General features: G+C 38.2%; 1 protein-coding gene and 1 pseudogene across 1 annotated transcript in view; both read left to right on the forward strand.

Annotated features, from left to right (window-relative positions):
* The window catches only part of PDE10A (phosphodiesterase 10A), a 153,375-nt gene extending 150,557 nt beyond the window's left edge, over window positions 1–2,818 (forward strand). The window contains exon 22 of the mRNA XM_031612842.2: window positions 2,321–2,818. Within this exon, the coding sequence (XP_031468702.1) occupies window positions 2,321–2,438 (118 nt within the window). The 3' untranslated portion in view covers window positions 2,439–2,818. The remainder of the gene's footprint in view (window positions 1–2,320) is intronic.
* A 14,506-nt stretch (window positions 2,819–17,324) lies between these two features.
* Window positions 17,325–19,192, forward strand: LOC149918984 (uncharacterized; annotated as a pseudogene).
* Window positions 19,193–20,867: the final 1,675 nt, after the last annotated feature.

Below are 20,867 nucleotides of genomic sequence, written 5' to 3' on the forward strand. Positions count from 1 at the left end.
TTCAGTGGGAGCGCAAAGGCCAATGAATTATACTATGTGCATCTTTAAAATAATAATAATAATAAAAAAGTTTTTTTAAAAATAATCAGTCACTGATTTGTCTAAGGTAAAGCAGTATCTAAGAATCTTTATCTTGTCTGATGATTTCTTCCACTTTTTTAAATAATCTATTATAAGTATAATGTATTTATTTCCTTGTTGAAAATATTTCTTAGTATATATATATTCACTGTGTATCAAAGCTACCAATCGAGTTGTACTGCCCAAAATAACTCACATGGGTGTTTTCTATCCTGCATACTCACTAGGCTTACTAAACTGACAAATCCATAATACTATGGGAGTTGCTCTGAAAGTAATGCTTCCTGCTTTATTATGTTGGTGCACGGTTGTCAGAGGCAGTTGTTGGTATGGCAGTAGAGGTTGAAACTTCCCACCGATATTCCATTACGTGTTGTTGCCATGCAATTGATGGCAGCAGAGGGACAGTCTGACAAAATGGCATCTGACATGGAAGTGCTTATGAAGCAAAGGAGTGTAAATGAATTCCTCAATGTGGAAAAAATGGCACCCACTGACATTAATTGACACTTCCTGAACGTTTATGGAGACCAAACAGTAAATGTGAGTGCACTACGGTGCTGGGTAGTGTTTCAGCAGTGGCAACAGTGACATGAAAGACAAGTCAGGGTCTGTTGACTGTGCACATTTTTACAACCGTACCATGCAGGCGGTTGTTCATCGCTGGTGTAAATTCATTGCTAATAGTAGTGACTGTGTTGAAAAATTGTGTTTTGTAGCTGAGAATTTTCTCTATCGAATAGTGTGATTGTGCTTTCTATGGCTTTTGTAGTTTCCATGGGAATAAAACAGAGGCATTATTTTTTGGAGCAATCTACATATATTTAGGGAAAGTGATTTTTCTTTTAAACTGAACCAAATATTTTTAAATAGTTTTCCATGTGCCTACAGGTTCTGATTTGTTGCTGAAATAGATACAATTTACACATACTTTAGCTGCAGATCTTCTCATTACTTCCACAGTTTTGGGAAAGGGACCTAGAAATAGTGACAGTTGATTTTTTTTCTAGTCTTTAGTATTTGTATTTTTGTATTAGCTGAGCTTCAGTGTTATATTTGTGCTGGTTCCATGTCTTCCAGTTGGCCTGGAGCAAAAGAACAGGTTGAAATGTGCATGCAGAAAATGATATAGGTGTTCCCCTAGAGGGCACCAGCTTTCTTTGGTAAACTTCCTTAGATCTTTCCTTTCCCCATTGCCAGAAAATGCAACATTTTCTCTTGTTCGTTTGCTGTGTTTCCAGTTCATAATTTGCTGTTTTTTATAAACTATTTCAGCAAAGCTGTGACATAAAAATAGTGTGAGCTCTACTGTATAAATTCAAATGTAATGCAATAACATGGCTTACATCATATAGGACCTTCCTAGGTTTACCCTCCTGTTTGTTTACTGAAACTAGATTCCTAATGTTTTAGTAACTAGATTCCTAATGTTATAAACCTGGGACAGCTGAGATTGCTCTCCGTTTCTCTGCATGTGAAAACTGAATGCTAGATTTGGTCCATAGGTTGCAAAGTTAATGTTGTTTATCATTAGCATAGCCTTCCAAGTCACAGGAGTGATACTAGCATGCACTAAGAAAGATTATGTGTCTATAATCCCTTTGTGTCATTAGAATTCTACCAGCTAAATTTCTCAGTACTTTATTGTTTGCAAACTAAATGTAGACTTGGGGGTTTGTCAGGCTGTGAGACCATGAAAACAAAATCTGTCTCGAGGAGGACGTATTCTTTTGTTGTAGCAGATTGATAGGTATATCACCACCACAGTAACTGCAGATTAATGCTATGATGTTGGTATACAACATCTTACACACTGTCAGGCAGCCCCTGTGTGCATGTTTCAGAACTTCTGTGGTTTCCAGTGAAGGAAGTTTCCTGGTAGGAGTTCCAATCTCTGTAGTGCCTCCAGACTGCTGCTTCAGAATCTGTGTAGACATGGCTCCAGCTGGGTTTTCTCTGCAGCCAGGAGAGCTATGGAACTCTAATAGGAGCAGGTGCCAATCTCTAGCTCAGAACTGTAGACTTATATAAGTCAACAGGTATGCTTTCCACACAGGATTATAAAATGAGATAACTTAAGACAAAGGATGAAAGAATATATTGATAAAAGCTTAGTGACATACTAGCACTTTTATTCATGAAGCTACATCACAAAGTATAGTATAGCAGAGAATATTATTAGTAAGAAATCTCATTCAACGTAGAGTGTTTACCTCTCTGACTTTTTTTGTATCTCCAGGGACAATCTCAACCAGTGGGAGAAAGTAACGAGAGGTGAAGAAGCCTCTATATGGATTACTTCCCAGTCCATTGCTCCTGGAACCTCAGATTCACTTCCTGTGAAGACTGATGACTGAACAGCGACAACAGATTGCTTTAAACCTAAAAGCATCCTTTTGGGAGTTTTTGTTTTGTTTTGTTTTGTTGTTGGTTTTTTTTTTTTTTTTGTCTTTTTTTTGTTTGTTTTGTTTGTTTTTTGGTTTTTGTTTTTGTTTTTTAATTTTTTTATTTGACAAAGGAAAAAGAAAAGCTACAAAATGCTAACTAGGAAGCAGATCTGCCTATGAAAGTAACACCCATGGTGTTGCCTCAGCTAAATGACTCTGGCAGCCAATCTCCTGATCTACACCAGTGACACAACATGAACAGAGGGAAAATGACACCCAGATGTTTTGGAATCAGCTTTTAAAAGAGAACTAACAACTTGTGAAAATAAAAGACTGGCCTTATCTCATGGGCTACATTGCTGAGGCCTTAATTTAAAACTGATGGGGGGAAAAATCTTAGGGGGTACTTCTAAATTGTATCTTTCTAGTAAGGGTTTCAATGGTACTTTTATTATACTGTACTGTGGCTGGCTTTAACACCAGTGTCACTTGGGAGTTCTTGGCTATAAATAGAACAATATACCCATTGCTATTGTGAATGTTTATGTGTGATCTACTTGTAATCAGTTTGAACTCCAGCAGAATCCTTGGAGACTATAGTTCATGCTTAGGTTATGGTGAGTTCTCTTGCTGCAAACAAAAGGAAAACAACATTCAGGTTAAAGGTTTACAGTACTTCATTAAGTTCATGATGCAAATTGTCTGTCACCCACAAGGCAAATGTAAAGAACTAGACAACTCCTCCCTTTAAACACTGGAATTGCTGGATGTTTATCTCCAATAAGGAAAGGTATATATATAGTTCTGGTTGGAGTTTTCGTATCCATAGTGACAGAAGCCTCAGATTAAAATGTAAATGTGACAGCAAAGATTTCCTCGCCTAGCTTACCAATAACTAAAGTCAACATATTTATTTCTACCTGCTGAGTTATATTCTAAAAGGTATTAGAAATATACCTGAAGTATGCTATATGCTGGAAACAAAAGCCCTGTCAGAAAAGTCAAGCCTCAGAAGAGGAACTGTGGTACCATGACAATAAATCAAAATTTTTTTTGTATAGACTAGCTTTTGTGTTGCACAGTAACACTGCATGTCTTCTACTGCTCTTTCCCCCATCCTAAGATGAGTGAAGTTGGGAAACTTTTCCCTTTTTTGTTTGCTTTTTTTCCCTTAGTTCAGCAAAATGTCAAGACTTGGAACTGCCTTTCTCAGCAGAAGAATAGCTGACAGAAGAAAACTACTCTAAAATACTGTGTTTACAGTTCTGTGCTTCAGTTAGGCTTCAGCCTTAAAATTTTGTGCACAGACTTTAGGACCTTACATTTAATGCCACTCTTTTGAACTTAGTGCAATTGTACAGAGTATGTTTCAAGAAACACTTACTTTGCCTTCATCTTTCTCTTGAAAATAATGAAAAAACTCTTCGTATTGATCCACAGTAGGTCACAACACAATCTCTGTATACCTTTCACGTACAGCCCATACTGCATTATATGCTTTTTCACAGATAAAACACTCTTGTAGTGGTTCTGTGATAACACATCCATTTGTGTAACTGTAACTGTTAATAGTAGTAACAAAGACAGAACACAAGTTCTCTTCTCATGTCTCTTGAGCTGTATTGTTCTAATTAGCATGCCATCTTCTGGGTTTCATTTTGGTGACTTGAACTCTTGAGTTTTGCCTTCTGTTATGGTCGAGCACATACCAGTGTATGTACGTGTGTACAGTATGTGATGCATAATCACATAATGTATAAATGCACCTAAGCCTTTGCAGTACATAGATATCCCAGAGGTTGGAAATTCAATATTAAATTATCTTATTTGTTTAATACAGGTTACCTAGCAGCAGCCCTATAGTTCTTTTCAGTTGTGTAATCAATTCTAAGTGCAGAAATTCATTGTTAACCACAGTAAATTAATTTGAGTAATAAAAAAGGCAGGAAACAACTTCAGCGACTTAGGACAGTATCTCATGCTGTGTCCTCTGCTTTACTCCTTAGCAGTTCTGCTTTAATGAAATTGTGCAGATGCATTCTTTCGTCTGCTAAACATTTGAGATACAGTGAATGATTCCTAATTCACATTGAAGTCATCCAAATATATAGTGACCACAAAAATAATTTCCAAAATTCAGACACCCCAGCAACTGAACTGAACATTTTTTCTTCGTGAGTATTTGCTGTTATTCTGCCTCTTCTTTGAATGCTGAACTTACAACTTTTGCAGAAATAGTTCTAATCACACTGTGTCTGTGTTAAGAAGTTCTTTATCCATCTTTTAGTCCTTGTCAGCAGTAAAGACAATTTTGCTAGTTCTGCCACCTATTATTCAAAATATTTCACAGTATCATTCAGTGTTTTACATTTTGAAGCTTGTAAGTACTGATACAGAAGATACTTCCCTAACAAACTTATGAAATTGGCAGTAAGTTGTACTCGTAGTCTCAAGTCAATCAATCAGATGATTTTTCTAATACAGAACTCTCCAGACCACTGAAAATGTGTGTTCGTTATAGTATAATGTCTATTAGAATTAAAAACTTTGGCTCCAGTGGTTGTGGTTTGCTTTCCTGGTGACTGTGACAAAAAGTTTCTTTTTGTTAGCAGCTAAACTAACAAAATTAGCCGTAGTGGCTTACATTTTCTAAGCAAATTCAACCTTAGCATGTAAAGAGTACAGATTCAGACATGCAAACTTTTTTGTAGAAAAAAACTTAAATCTGTACTCCCGAAGACAAACTCAACAAAAATCACAACTTTAAAGTTGCATTTAAATTTCACAGCTCAAGTATGTTTGAGTTTTGTTTGAGGTTTAATACACTGAGATTTAATTGTTCAAACTTCAGAAATCTGGCTCATTAAACTAAATGTCCAAAAGCTATTTTTATCCTGCTAAAACCTAATGATATATAAAATGAATAAGAGTGAATAAAAAAAAACTAACAGAGCTTTTTCTTTTTCCCTAGAAGTGTTAGAGTCTTTTCTTCCAGAACAGCATTATTTTTATTAGTGGTTTGGATTGTTTTTTTGCTTCTAGTCCAGGACAAATAAAAGGACTAATTGAGGCCATAACTGAGCATTGCTAAATCTGTTGTGAAACGATGCCTGAAAAGGTATGCACTAAGTGAGAAAAATAGTTGACATAGCATGATATTCATCTGAGATGTTGCATATTTTATTAGATCAATGACAGAAACACCACTGTTATATTTAGTCCACAAATTTTGTAGTGTAGTATGTAATTCAGTTATTCCATTAGAGAAATACAGTAGTGTTTTTAGTGGGACTATGTGCTAAAGTGTATTTACATTGGAGGGGACATGCAGTGTGGAATTCATCTTTTTGTGTGGGACAGTCTTGTTTCATGTGTTTAAACTTGGAACAGTGTGATGCGTTTGCTATGACTGCATTTAGGCCATGTAGTGTTAAAATTGTAGGGACTGCAGACAGCACCATTCACATTAAAATAGGGATTGTCAGATGTTCAAAACAATTATGACCCTCTTGAAATAATGCATTTGCCTCTAACACTGTGACACAGGAGCAGTTCTGTGAAGTGGTACAAATTGTTTCTTCATTCTAAACACAGAAGAGACTTTCTGCACACTACTATAAGGAAGTTCACATTCAAACTTTAGGTTATATATCCCAATCCAGCAAAGGCACATCACAACTCTTATTTTGCTCTCTGACCAAAAACTGTGCTCGATTGTAATACGGGTGTATACTCTGTCAAAATACCTAAAACTATGGACTGCTTTCTAGGGTAGGTCAAACTGATTTGTAGAGTAGATTCATATATATTCAAAATTCAGGTTGGGCTGTTATGTGGAGAAGAAAGAACTTCAAGGTAACATTCAACTTTAATACATTTAGTGAGCTGAAAGATTTGTTTTATATATATATATATTTACACACACATATATATATATATGATACATATAAACTATCTTTGTAAAAAAGAAAAACAAAAAATATGCAAGTGCAATAATTTAAAGAGGTCTTAACTTTGCATTTATAAATTATAAATACTGTACATGGTGTGTAATTTTTTTCATGTATTCATTTGCAGTCTTTGTATTTAAAAACAAACCTAAACCTTTACTATTACGTTTGTACAATAGAACAGTAAGCATTTATTATGATATAGTTAAGTTGTAAATAAATCACAAACCAAACAGCCAGTACATATGCATATATGGGTGTCCTATTGTGAAACCTGTTTTTGCTTTTACTGCTGACTTTAGCACAGCAAGACTACTTCTGTGGATATGTAATTATACATATAAATATATGTATGATACATAAAATATATTTAGAAATGTTCATAATTTTAATGGATATAACTATACATATTCTTTGGTGTGAATATTACTGAATACAGAGTTTTTTTTAATATTATTTTTCATGTTTATTTTGGCTATTATTGGGAATGGAAGTGAGGTATGGGAAGTGTGTGTGTGTGTGTGTGTGTGCGTGTATGCATGCGTTTGATTTGTATCTCATGAGGAAACCACAGGAGAGATGCAATCAAAACATAATGGAGTCCTTTAACAAGGCGGTGTCTGCTTTTTTTCTGTAATTGCAGTTTACTGCTTATGGTATGTTTTTCCAATATAAATCCATTGTTTTTATATATAATCACCTATCGTAAATTCACACTGCCACAAAGAGATTCACTTTCCCATTTGCCCTCCTACTGCAAGAGGGTTTACCTTGCTCTTGATGTACTTTTGCACAGATCCTTGCCTTGCTGCTGCCAAATGAACACGTAGCTAATCATTGAATGCCTTTTGGGAGCTATGCAGATACTGAGATGCTGAATTTACAAAAAATAATCTTTCATCCAAGTTTACAGGATATAGGGCTTTGACAATCTTGAAAATACAAGCTAAGTTCAAGGAATCATAGGACAACATTCTTTGCTGTGGCACTTTTGAAATAGGTGTGCAAAATTAAGGAAAAAAGTCTCGTGTGTTTATCTACCTGGAACATTCATTTCCTTCAAAGATCTCTTGAAAAGCTCATGCTCAGTAAACAGAGCATTCAATGTTTATAACTCTCAAAGTGGCCTTATGTTTTCAAGAGTCTACATGACACTTTCATTCTCAGTGACGGACATTGTGCTTGGGATAGAGGCTCTAGCCTGAGCTCATGCTCTTAGTCTCAGAAGAACAGATTCTAAATGTTCCTGGTCTTCCTTCCCACTGAAGGAACTCGGAGCATTGAGAGCACAGCTCAGCCAGTTAGATGTTTCCAGAGATACTACTGTTTAACTACTGTCTGTTACTGTCAACAAGTCTAACAAAATATTCCTTGGTATGCATTATTGTGACTAACACTTCCACAGAGCTCTGCTGCAAGTAATGTGATGGGAAGGCTAACTCTTGTGATGAAACAGAAACTACAATTATTTAATGCATTTGTTAGGGATTATTCATTTACGTTTAAACTTTATGAATACTTTTGGAGGACAGGCACTACGGTAGGAATGTTTCCATGAAAGCTACTAACTGGGGCCTTTCCACCTGTTTCTGTAATGTTGGCAAGAAACTGTGGGCTGAAGTCAATTCCTTTCTGGTCAAGCTTCTCAAACTGATGGCAGTCAATCAGATGCTTTTTCATATTTTTCTGCTTGTCACACAGATGGCTCATAGCAGAGAATGGTGCTTTGCCAGTGATGGCCACTGCACAATCTGTATGCTTTCTCTAATGTCTTTTGTTATTGAAAGCATCATCAGAGAGTTATAAAACCAATCCCTGAATATTTTACCTTGTAATATTGCATAAATTTAAATGAAAAAGTACCCCATCTGAAGCTCAGGGATACCTGGGTAGGAACTAGTTGTTCCAGTGAGCTGGGACTCAGGCTCCACTGTAAATATTCAAGCATTCTGTAAGGTATTTATGCTCATTTGAGTCAATTGTATTGGCCAGTGGTTTCAATAGGTTTCACCTGATCAGCCAGTGCAAGATAACTTCATTGCACTTATTTTGCTGAAAGAAGTTACTGGAGACAATTTCCTCTTCCTCAGGAAGAAGAAATTGTTTCTTCCCAGGTGTTTCAGTTCGTAGTTGTGTATGAAATGCTATCCATAAGACAAGTATTTCTTACAGAGGTGAAGATCTTTGTCCCTGGATCAAGGAAGTTAGGAAAAAATGTGTCAGAGGATAACCAAAGTGTATGTTAGACTCATTCAGGTGTCTTACAAGGGAAGAAATGATCACATAGGGCAATATCTTTGGGAAGAATGAGTTATACCAGGTAAAGATTTCTTTCTATGTTTTTTTTCTGCTTCACTGTGTAGTCTGTTAATATTCAGTTGACATTCACTATTTTTTTACAGCAATACAAACCCTGAGAGTACAGGTGAGAATATGTTTGTAGAACTGTTTTTTTTTTTGTTGTTTTTTTTTTCCTTTAGCTGCCTTTATTCTGGTTAGAGAAGCACATACGTTCACAATAAATGCTACTTAAAAAGCATAGAGAAGTGAAAAAAATAGGTACTCTAGAATCACAAGCAGAACTAAAGTTTCTAAGAAATAAATATCTTTTTTCATGTTGGTTTTTGTTGGAATGCCTACAAAATAGCACGTAAAAATCAGAATGATTTCTTTTTGAAAGCTGTCTTCCATGAGGCATGTCAGGATAAGGTGAGGGTAGAATTAAACTGAAAGGTAGACTGTACCTGTATAGAAAGAGTTGCTCACTGACAGGCTTGCCTAAAATCAGAAGGCAAATTTGAAGTCTCAGCTCCTCAGTGTCTCTGCACTGTGCTACCCTGAATTGCATAAGGACTTTGCACAGAATCACCACCCTCATAGCAGCGTTGTGTAAGGCTTACCACGTGAAGAGCTTTTTGTACACTTTGGAAAGTGTCTTTATTCAGACTTGGCTCAGACAAAATGTATCTGGCTGGGCATCCTGCTGCTTTTCTTTTGAAGCTGAAGGTAGATACTCCATCCCTGGAGACATTTAAGGTCAAGCTAAATGGGGCTTTGAGCAACCTGACCTAGCTGTAAGGTGTCCCTGTTCAGACCAGGAGGGTTTTTGAATTTGCAATTTCTTTAACCAAATTCCTGTTGTTTGTTAATCTCATATTGCCCATCTCACAGATGCTGCCATTTGTGTGTCTTGCTCCTTTTGTTCTGTGTCTTATGGTGGCAGTAAACTCAAGCAGAGTTCACAGAATTTTGTTTGAGTTCCCATTTCTATTTGATATTTAATCTTGACCTGACAAAACGATTTTGACACTAGGTAGAGAATTCCCCCTCCCTAGGAACATTAATGCTATGGGAATTTCCCTGGCGAACATCTTTGTGGTAAACAAAAAGTAGTTCTTCACATTATTTCAAATGGAACATGTACCAAGAGGAAATCTGTGTAATTTTTTTCTTCTAAGTCAATGTTGTTAAGTTGATACAAACCATGCCGTAGGAAGGATGGAGGTGGAACGTGATTTCTGTTGTGAAAGGCTTTGTGTCAATGATTTGTCACTAATGGTTTCACTGTGATTTAGCAACAAGGTCACATTTTAAATTAGGTCCCCAACTTATTGACCATAGAGAAACCAGGAAAAGTGCCATTGTTTTTTTTTTTATCTTGTAATTGCACACAGTTACATGGCACAGCAGCTCACTTTTTTAGCACTAGTTGTTCAGAGCAATCTAACCCAGAAACCATTCTGCACTTTTTTCACTGCATTAATTGGACCAGAGGGTGCTCAGTGTAACTAGAAAGAGTCCTCTCAGCTTGATAAGATGGAGGTAAGTACCAATGTTTGGGCAATCTCTGTCAATAACCAGAATAACAAGCAGTAGGCACCCAACCAATTATACACTCTGTGCAGAAAAGAATTTTGGACTGGAGTCTGGTCTTACTTATCTGCTCCTAGTGATATTAGGTGATTAAATCCACATTTCACTGATGTGAAAGCTTACCTTAAGGGCCTGAGCCTGGACAGTGATACCGTACAGTTATTCTTCTGAGCCACTGGTGGTAATGAAACAGGAGCTCCTAATGGTTGCCTCATTATTCCTGAGTTTTAAATATCAGGTGAGGTTACTCTGCTATTATTATCTTTATTTGAAATTTTCTCCTGTTTGCTGTTACAACCTATCTCATGCAGTGTTTTGGCTGTGATATTCAGGTTCTCATATTTTGAAAAAGCTGACCAACAGAAAAAAAAGTTATGGGATGGACCCCAGTCTTCTTTCCAAACAGCCACTGCTTTTATAACGGAACTTTTTTTAGTTTTGAGACTGTACCCCTCTGAATTTTGGATGAGAACAAAAGGTTATGTGATGAGAATGAAGGTGCCAGGGAGGAGTTTGCATCTGACATTACTAGAAAACTACCTACTATATCAGACTTTGTTTTACACTTTGTGCTTTGACTTTAGAAACGTGGTAAAAGAATCAGATATATGGAAATTCCACTTGCTGTATGAATGCCATACCAGTGTTTATTTTTGGCATTCCTAATACACAATGTAAACAAAGCAACTTGCCTGCACTACCTCAGAGCAAGTCTGGGTTTATCTTATTGGCTTTTCCTTTGTTGTTGTTTAAAAATAATGTAGATATATTTTACCACTGTCTGCAGCAGGGAAAAATACTTCCTAACAGATGAGTCTGGGTTTTGAGATTGCAGCAATGCATTGGACAGCCTATGGGTTGTATTTCTGGGAAGAAGTGTTATTATGAAACTGGGATGGGAAAAAACAACTAGCACATTTAAAAAAAAATTATTTTAGATATTGATTTATTAATGACTTCTAGTTTTGTTTAATGACTTAAGTTTTGAAACTGTCTTAAATCTAATCCTGGAGCCTGCTGGTACTGGTCTCAGCCTTTCTGGTAGTACCAATGAACCTGACTGCTATGACTGCTGAATAGCTGTACTGTAGCTGTGATGGTGTCCCTGTATCTGGTTAAAAGTTTCTGATGAGTAGGCTGTGCTCTGAAGGCTCTGTTTTGCTGTTGTATAAAGCCTGCAGTGCACAGCAGACATGCCTGAGCTATCCTAGTCCTATGGTAAGATTTTGTCAGCCTTCTGCTCTTCCACGTCTCGTTCTTACAGCTTTCAACTCTGTCCCAGTCCATACGGAAATGAAATCTGGAATGTGACTGTGTTTGTAGTCAAAAAGTCTTGCTGACTTCTTAAATGAGAGTCTTAGATGAGGAATGGGGACAACTGTGAATGCCCAAATCATCAGATTGCATTTTGACTTCCAAAACTGGTGATGCCGTTTTTAGTAGTTGCTAGTGACTTCAGAAGACCTGGTTTAGTATCACAGGTGCTGTTTGCCCCCATTTTCAGCTTTTGAGCCTGCCTTTGATGCAGATGCCTTGCTGAGCCTTCCTGTGCCAATACATGTGGCCCAGGCTGCATGTCTAGCTCAGCACAGCACCCATCCTATTTCTGTGCTGGAGAAAACTGGCACATCCCTTCCATACCCCATAGGGCTGTCCCTGGGGTGGCAAATGCAACTGCCTATGCAGACTTCAAGCTGCTCCATTGACCTGAGCACAAGGTTGCTTCAACAATCTGCTGCACAGCAGGGCTTTTGGGTCCCTTCCATGGCTTTCAGAACAAATGCATATGGTCCTCAGACAGACTCCCACCCTCTGGTTGATTCTGTCTTTTTATGCAATAACAATGAAATTAAAGTAAATGAAGACTATTATTGTGACAAAGCATGAAACAACCATAAAATATTTGCATTTCAGGGCATTTGAGGGGAAAGATAATAGCCATTAAACTTGTAGCAACAGATCCAATTACTTGGCAGCTTTTTCTGTTGTACATTGCAAACAAGAGTCCTGCTGTATTACTGACAGTAATGGAAGGAATGCTGCAACTTTTTTCCCCTTGCACAAACACAGCTTAGGAGCAGTATCTCAGGGGTAAGAGAGGCAGGCTGTGCAGCTTGGCACCTGCATGTTTCAATATTCACAAGGCTGTATTCACTTAGCCAAATTTGTGGTCACTGTACATATGAATGCTAGCTGGAAATGAGCACTACTGGGTGCAGATTGGAGGATTCACATTTTTCTAAACTATACCTTGATTCAACTCCTTTGTGCCTCCTGCACGTGAACCAGAGAGCCTTTGGAAAGAGAAACTCAAGTTCTGTGTGCCAGCCTATAGAATGGCTGCCAGCTTGAGGACAGCCCTCTGGGTCAGGCAGACCCAGATGCTGTGCTTGATGCTCATTAAAATGCTTGTCATCTCATTTGTCAGGGATTAGACACACAACTGGAGATTATTACTCAAGCTTTTGGAGAAGTGGAATGCACTATGTATGCTTTTAGAATTAATGTACAGGCACTGGCATTTTTTATTTTTGTTTTAATTCTTCCTTTCTACCTGCTCTGGGAAGAGGATATGATGTTCAAGCTAATGGATGAGTGGTAGGACAACCATGGTGTGAAGATGGGGCCTTGCACATGGTCTTAAAGACTGGCCACGTGCCTGCTGTTTACTGCCAGGGAGAGTCTCTTCCACCTTTTTTTCTCATGAACTCTCACTGTGTCCCTGGATTTTCTTCATCTTGTTCAACAACTTTGTGCAGGTTCAGATTCTAGTCTGACCCTCATGGAGGCTCACACTCACTGTGATTTTGTTAAATATTGTGTTCTTCAAGATTTTCTATCATTTTTTCTTTCACTTTTTCCCACAGACCATTTCCCACATGGTTTTACACCTCTGATGTAGTCTCACAAACTCACCTTCAGCCCATATCCCATGTGACAGGTCCTTCTGGCACACTATTTATCTCATGTCACCTTGAATTTCTGGAAAGTTTGTGTCTCGACTTCATCCCATGTCCTGATCTCTGGATAGTACTTGTGCATCTGTGGGAGGATGTGGGAATGCAGCTTTGCTGGATGAGGCCTTCCTTGATCTTCCAGATTGCACCCAAAACCTCATCTCAGTACAAGGTTAAAAGACTTCTGTCCTTAAATGCTCAGCAAAGCAGAACAGGGAGCCTTCTTTCCCTAAAGGCTGAAATATTTTTGATATACAATAGAAATGCCTTGACTCAGTGATCTAAAGGCAAGACTCAGACAAGATTGTGATGGTTTTTTAGAGGTCAGCCAGTCACAGGGATAGATGTAAGGTCTGAGGGAACAACTGAGGGAATGGGGAGGAGAAGGGGCAGAGGAGAAGCGAAGAGGAAAGGAGTCAGCCTCGTGTTCCGCTGGCAAATATATCCCTATGCCTCCCCCAGAAGGTATTGAGAGGAGAGGTAAAATGCAGTTAACGTCTCTTCAACTCTGCAAGTGCCAATTACTTTTTTTTTCTTTTTTTTTTTTTCCTTTCACATGGTCTATATATATAGCTGTAAGTATATCTAGCTAAATTCAGAGAAACTGTTTTCAACCTGTGTTTAGCGCTGAAGTGGGCTGGTTCTATTTTAGGACTGAAGAAGCATTTGCATGCCTGAAATCCTGTCCAAATTTTTCTAACTTTTCAGTTGGTCTAATAAAAGAGATTGCCTCTTCCTACAGGCCTTGTCTTTTGTACATCTTTCTGACAGTGTGACTACAGTAACAATTCTTTCCTGTTGCTTCTCTGCCACCTGCAGTACATAGCATGAATGCACAGACAATGTGGGGGGGCATATTGGGGTATTCCCCGACTTTTCATTTGCATGCTAACAACAAGAATTTGTCATGGAAAGGATATCTAAAGGTCACTCAGTTCTTCTGCCACACTGGACTAAGACATTTAGATCACATCCGCAGAACCTTATCCTGTGAAACCCTCCTAGTGATGGAGGTTTTATAGCCCGTTCTCCCATGCTGAGCCATTCTTCTTGTGAAGAGTTTTTTCCTGTTTTTTTCCAACCTGTTTCTACCTTGCTGCAACATGTAGTTGTGGACCCTTGAACTTCCTCTACAAACTTCTGAAAAGGAGCTCTTGTTTCTCTTCCACTTGAGATTGTGGAAGAGAAGACTGCAACTTTTTTCTTGTCTACTCTTATTAGTTTCATCCCTGGTCTATACAAAACATATTTCATCTGGCCCCATGATCCTTGGTCTTGGCAATCTCAGAGCTACTCTGCCAGACTGTAGTTTGCCAGTGTCTTTCTCACACCACAGGGCCCAAGACTGAGTGCTGCCAGTGCAGAATAGAGGGGAGTAAGCAATTTCTGTGTCTTCTCTTCGTGCACTTGCAGGAAAAACAGGCTCTAGAGTGTTAATTTCTGTTATCTGGTCCTTGCTGTAGTCAGTAAGGAGACAAGATAGAGAATTCTTGTTCCAGGACCAGTCAAGAAAGCTCTTTGATTACAAACAGCTGTCTTTCTTTTGCTTCATGTCTCACACTGTATTCTGCCTCATCTCCCATCCACTAAGACCTTAAAGCTTCAGCCTAAAAAAGGACTGAACTCAAGGCTGCTTCTCTGTCAAGGTTTTGAGAGTACAGTGATCTGCCTACAGAGGAAAGGAAGGGACAGCATCTGAATATGAAATTATAGCACTCCAACTTTAGATTTCTTTTCAGGACCATGTCAGCTCATATTCTGGATGGGAGAGCACAAATAGTCTCCTTTTCTGCCCCACAGCTAACCAGTGTATATTTCTAGAATAAAACCCCACAGGAGGGTTTTGTATGCATCTAAAGAAAGGAAAAAAGAGCCAAGATAATCAGTTAAGCAGATCCATCTGAGTAGCAGCTGCCATTCCTTCTCCTTTACTCAACATTCTGCAATATGCTCTTTTTTCTCTCACATGTTTTTGTGAAAAAAATCACGACCTTATTATCATGTTCATTTCCATCCTTCAATCACAGTAACAATTAAACAATTTTGAAATTAGATGTGACAAAAAAGAAAAGAATGAAGTGGTGAGACAATTAACTGATTTCTTTTCCTCCACTCCTCCCTCCCTGCATCATGTTATTGAAGGAACAACACGGTCTGCCTTATTAGATATCAGTTTTTAAAATTTATTCTGTACTACCAAAAACATATGCTTGTCCTACTTCTTCCCAGTGTTCCCTCTTCCAATGAGCCAATCCCATGTAAATTTATTGCTCCTTGCTATTTAAATTGAGGCTCTGACTGCATCACAGTTAAATACATGCTTCAAATATGGCTTAATAGCAAGGAAATTCTGTGGGTTATCATGCTGTCTTAGATGATTGGTCAGGATTTGATGTTATGGTTGAGAGTATGAGTTCCTAGGTATGTTTTCCTGGGCAGTAAAAGCAGCTAGTGTCAGCTCGTGGTCACCCCAGGCTGATCGCTCCTACTCATTTAGGGAAAAATAAGGCAGACATTTCACTCGTAAAATCTTTGCAGCCATGCTATCAGCATGTTTTCCACTCTCTCTTCCTTCTTCAAGTCTCCTCTTGAGGCTAATTTAAATTCCTCTGCATGCATATTTTTCTTCCCAGTCATGGTTTCAACTCATTCTCTTCTGGGATCCTCCAGGTCCTTTATTGAAGAGCAAAGTTGGGAGCAGAATTTAGCTGAAGTTTCCTTTGTGCTGGGCACACTGATAGGAGTATTTCCAACATCACTACCTTAAATATTGGACTGTACACTCCAGAATGGCCTTTGTCTTTTTCACTGCAATGATGTTGTTGACTGGTGTTGACCTTAACATCCCACTATATTCCCCAGATATTTTCTGAATTATTTTCTATGGAGCCAGCTGTTGCTGGCTGCTGGACAGCTGATTGTTTCTGCACATACTGAGGTTCATCCAGCTGTTCTCAGAATTTCTCCAATTTATCAAGAACAAGTTCAGTTTCAATCTGGTCTCTAAGACTATCTTCAGCACTTTCCATTTCATGTCATTCGCAGGTTTAACAAGGGTACTGTGTATTCCATCATCCACAGTATAAATACAAATTCTGGGAAAATTAGGTCCAGATTCAGGATGAATCTTCATAGGCTGCTGTTGCTACTTCTTCCATTTGGACACGGCACATTTTAAATTTCTCTTTTAATATAATTTTACATGTTTTGTTGTTGATTTTTTGCATCCAGACCACCCTATACACATCCAGACTTTTGTGTGTGTGTGTGTGTGTGTATATGTGTGCACTTGCTTATAAGAATGCTACAAAAGAAAATTCTAAAACCTAAGCAAAGTCCAAATACACAGCTGCTAAAATGCAGCTGTTTCTCCCCTTCACTAACACCCTTAAACCACTATGCTGGCTGTTATTCAGCTCATTTGTCATTCGGGTGCTTAGAAAATATTTTTCTAGGATGTTTTTTTTCCCTTTGGAAGTTACTGAGTTTTACTCCTCTCTCCTTTCCCCACTTTAAAAGATAGAGCCTGTACTTAGGCTTTTCCGCTCACCTGTCCTCAGATGTCCTTCTCAAAAGTAACTGCTAATGTGTGTGAGACTGTTTCAGGCAGTTTTTCACATATGCCGGACAGATGTTCATCAGGTTCAGCCAAATTAGCAAGACATTATTCAAAATATACTGTCTAATCTACTCATTCAGGCTATACCTTTTTTTAACATTTATTTATGCTTCTCTCACTGATGTTACCTGTACCAGGCACCTCCACACCTTTTCAGTGATGAGTGAAAGAAAAAAAGCTTATTTTTGCATTTCTGTTCTCCCCCATCCTGTTCCTTACTGGGCAGAGCGGCCACGTTTCTTTGTTTTACATATTAATGTTAATGCATTTAACATATGGTGTCTTGAGTTGAGTAGTGTGCTGCCCATGGACAGAGAGGAGGGAGCCAGGAGGGACCGAGAGGAACCTCTTATTGCTAACCTAGGTTGCCACAGTTTTGAGGAGGTGAAGTGGCTTGTACTAGGGAGAAAAAAAAGAGAGCTACTTAAAAACATTTGCTCATAGGCTGTTGCGAGCAATGAACAAATGTCAGAATGTGGCAAATAATGCAAATGCACCACTGTGTTTCTCATCAGCTTTCTCATGGGTAGCAAGCAGGTTTGGAGATTGGGTTATCCAGGTCAGACTATACCTCTACCCTTCAAGCATAGCCTCTTCCAAGATCCAGAGTCTTTCATACATCATATGAGTGTATGCTATGGTGTTCAGCCATTTTAAGATCCTGTACAGCTTTCTGAGGTATGGAGGGATGTTCTGAGCACCAGCTTGCCCCTTGATTGCCTAAGGGTCTTTTATCTCAATGCAGCATTGAGAAGAGTCATCTTGTTTTCCTCCAAATTTCTGTCCCTTTGTAGACAGCTCACAGACTTCTTGTCCTTCTAAATCTGCTTCTGTGGGCCTCATCCCTCAGGGGATTAAAATCCTGCAGGACCACAGTATCTGTGTATGCAAGGCTAAATACTTCTACGAAATTGACTTTTTAATTAGGTCACTCTAAACCATTACTGAGTTACAAAACATTTTCACTGTTTAATGGTGATTAATTATTGAGATAGTAGGTGGAATGATGAGCATACCTTACAAAACTGAGTTTATACATACAAAATATGCAGTAATCTTGTTTTTTTTTTTTTTTTTTTTTTTTTTTCATTGGGTAAAAGGAAGGCTGAGAGGAACTGTTGTATTTCTCTCTATGAAATTCATTTATGAGTAGATGACAGGAGAAGAACAGTTAAAAGTAAAGAAACTGGCACAAGATTAGCATATAACAAAATATAATCTGTCAATCCAACAACAGTATACTTAAAATTAGAAGACTAAATGTATAAAGCAACATGCTAATGAGAATGTTGAGAATTTCTTAAAGGGATTATTTGGCATGCATTAAAAAGATACCAGCCTTTGGCCTAGTGTTGGTGAATAGGCAGAATATGCTATTTCTTGAGCAGCAGAATTCATGGGGAGGCCTGAGGAAAAAAAATTAGACTCATACCAAGAGGTGTATGAGGGCTCAGCAGGAATCTTCCTATGTGTTCTGGTGTGTCTGATTATTTGTATGCTGCTATGGATAAAAAAGGATCTTGCCCAAGTCTGTATAAAATACTCTGTTACAGAACAAGGGAAGTTATAATCCATGTTGAAAGTTTGTTATCATCTAAAGCTTTCCCTTTTTCAAGTGTATTTTGTCTGTCCTCTTTCCTCTAAACTTGTTCTGCTAGAATCCATTTCATCATGGAAAGAAACAGTGAAGTGAGAAGGCTGGTTCATTTCTTACATTGTGTGGAAGTGGCCTGCAGAACAGATGTTAAACTTTAAACCTCAGGACATGTAAATTATAACAGAGAAAATAAAGCAGGGATGAGAGTACTCTGCCAGGAAACAAACTAGCTTCATGACAGAAAGAAATCAATTCACAGCTGAAAATGAGGGAGGAAGGAAAAAGAAAAATTGTTCTGGTAACTTTTCTTCCAGCACCCCTCCACTTCCAATACAGGCTGAATTTCCTTCCCCAAGAGCAGCCATTCACAGTCACCTGTGACCAGTGCTGGCTTCTTTCATTGGAAATGTTAAAGTTGAAAGAGCTTAAAAAGAAAGCAGATGAAGGAGCTGATAGATACTATATCCTTTTGAAAAGAGATGAGTTAAATGTATCAGAGATGATGGTGCTGAAAACAATACAGTTAAGAACAGGTGATAGTGTGTTGCTGAGCTTGCCAAAGACGAATAGCAGCTCATATCTTCTTCTTTGGCTGATGTAACTAAACTGATTGGTTTAACAAGCTCATACATTTCTAGAAGGAATTCACAGCAAAGCACATATTGTTACAGAATGATTTCACAGGGCGCTCAGTATCAGAGAAAAATGGAAGAAGCTGGATAAGTTAAGAGATGTAAATCTTAAAATATCTTCCTGGTTGGATTGGTTAATTTTATTTCAGAAAAAAAATGGATTGGAAAATGGAATGGACTGAGGCAAATTCATCCTCGTTGCAGCTGCTGTGTGCTCTAAAATTTTGAGCCCCTAACTGTACTCCACTGTTTTCCCTTTCCTCTCTTATCTTGTGGAAATGTTATGCTACATGTTTCTTAAAGCAGGATATTACAGCCTAGTGATTTGTATTGGAAAAATCACTTTGTTAGCAGCACTACCTTCTATCTAGTATCACATTTAAGATAAACTGCAAAAAAGTTACCTGTGTATTCTGTAGACTGTCATTAGGTACACACAATCACTGTACTCTGGCTGCCTCTCATGTTAGGTGAGATGGAGGAATGGATTAGGCGAGTCAAGCACTTGCAGAAGTTGCTGAAGTTGCTCCCCTGGAGCAACCATTAGCAACCTTATCAGTACCTGAGGGCCAAATGCCAGAGTGAGAGCGAGATACAGAAGTCAGAGAGAGAGATGAAATATAATGAAAGCCAGTAGAAGAAGGCAAACTGACACAAGGCTACAGTGTGCAGGAGCTCTGTGGTCAGCTGGATTCTAGGAGGTATCACCTGCCCCGTGGTTAAGCAACTTGCCAAAAAACTTGATTACTTTCCACCTCAATAAATTTTCCAAGCAATATTTCTACTTTACGTATAAGATGAGAAGCCAGAGAAAAGGGGTGAATGGATGGGGGAAAAACATTTAAGGCTTACTGCTGTATTACAGCAGGATAAAAGCTTCATCTTGTATTTTTTAAAACAGTCTTTCCCAGAAAACATTTTTCCCAGAAACGTTTTGAGTCAGTTAAATTTTTGTGAGATAATGTAACCATTGCAGTGAGGGCAATCTTTAGCCCTTGATTAACTGGTCAAAAACTTCAATCAGCCTTGGCTTGAAACAAGGATATTCACAAAGTACAAAGTTGCCACAGTCCATCTCTACCTAAGAGGCTTGTTGTGAAACAGGTAATTTTGAGAACAGAGCACTCTGAAGTGAGGCTTGCAGCACTCTATGGGAGAAGTTTCTGTGACAGAGGAAGCAGCGTAGGCTGCCAAAGAGAATCTTCTCTCTCTCAGGTTTATTACTCAGAGCTGATAAGTAAAACCAGGAGATAATTAGTGTATGATGTTAACTCATGTATTTCTGTTAGGCATTCTCAGGTTAGACTTATTTTACGCCTCCTTCAGCTAACCGTTGCTTAAAGGAGCACAATATCTTCCAAGGGCTGCTTCTTCCAAACCTAGACATGATCTGTTGCAGTCAGTTGAAAAAGACTAATTTATTCTTATGGAAAGGTTGGCTGTAAACATTTAAATGTGACATAACAATGAGTTAATGCATAATGTAATAACTGTTTTCTGCCACACAAATCTGTGGCATCTTTGTTTTCTACTACTCTTTTTGATGATGAGTCTCTCCTATCCTTTTCAATACGGACTTTCTTCTTATGTTCAAAATAGAGAATTCATGCTATGACCACAAACTTGGTCTGGATTTTCATGATATTAATGCATACTTTCAGGAGAAGTTACATGAATTTGAACAATTTGAACAAAGTAACGCATTCTGACAGTGACTGCTATAGAGCACCTTCTACACATGTAGACATGTAGTTATTTATTTTGATGCTTT

Source organism: Phasianus colchicus, chromosome 2, assembly GCF_987193195.1.
Source record: "Phasianus colchicus chromosome 2, bPhaCol1.hap1.1, whole genome shotgun sequence".
Taxonomy (NCBI): domain Eukaryota; kingdom Metazoa; phylum Chordata; class Aves; order Galliformes; family Phasianidae; genus Phasianus; species Phasianus colchicus.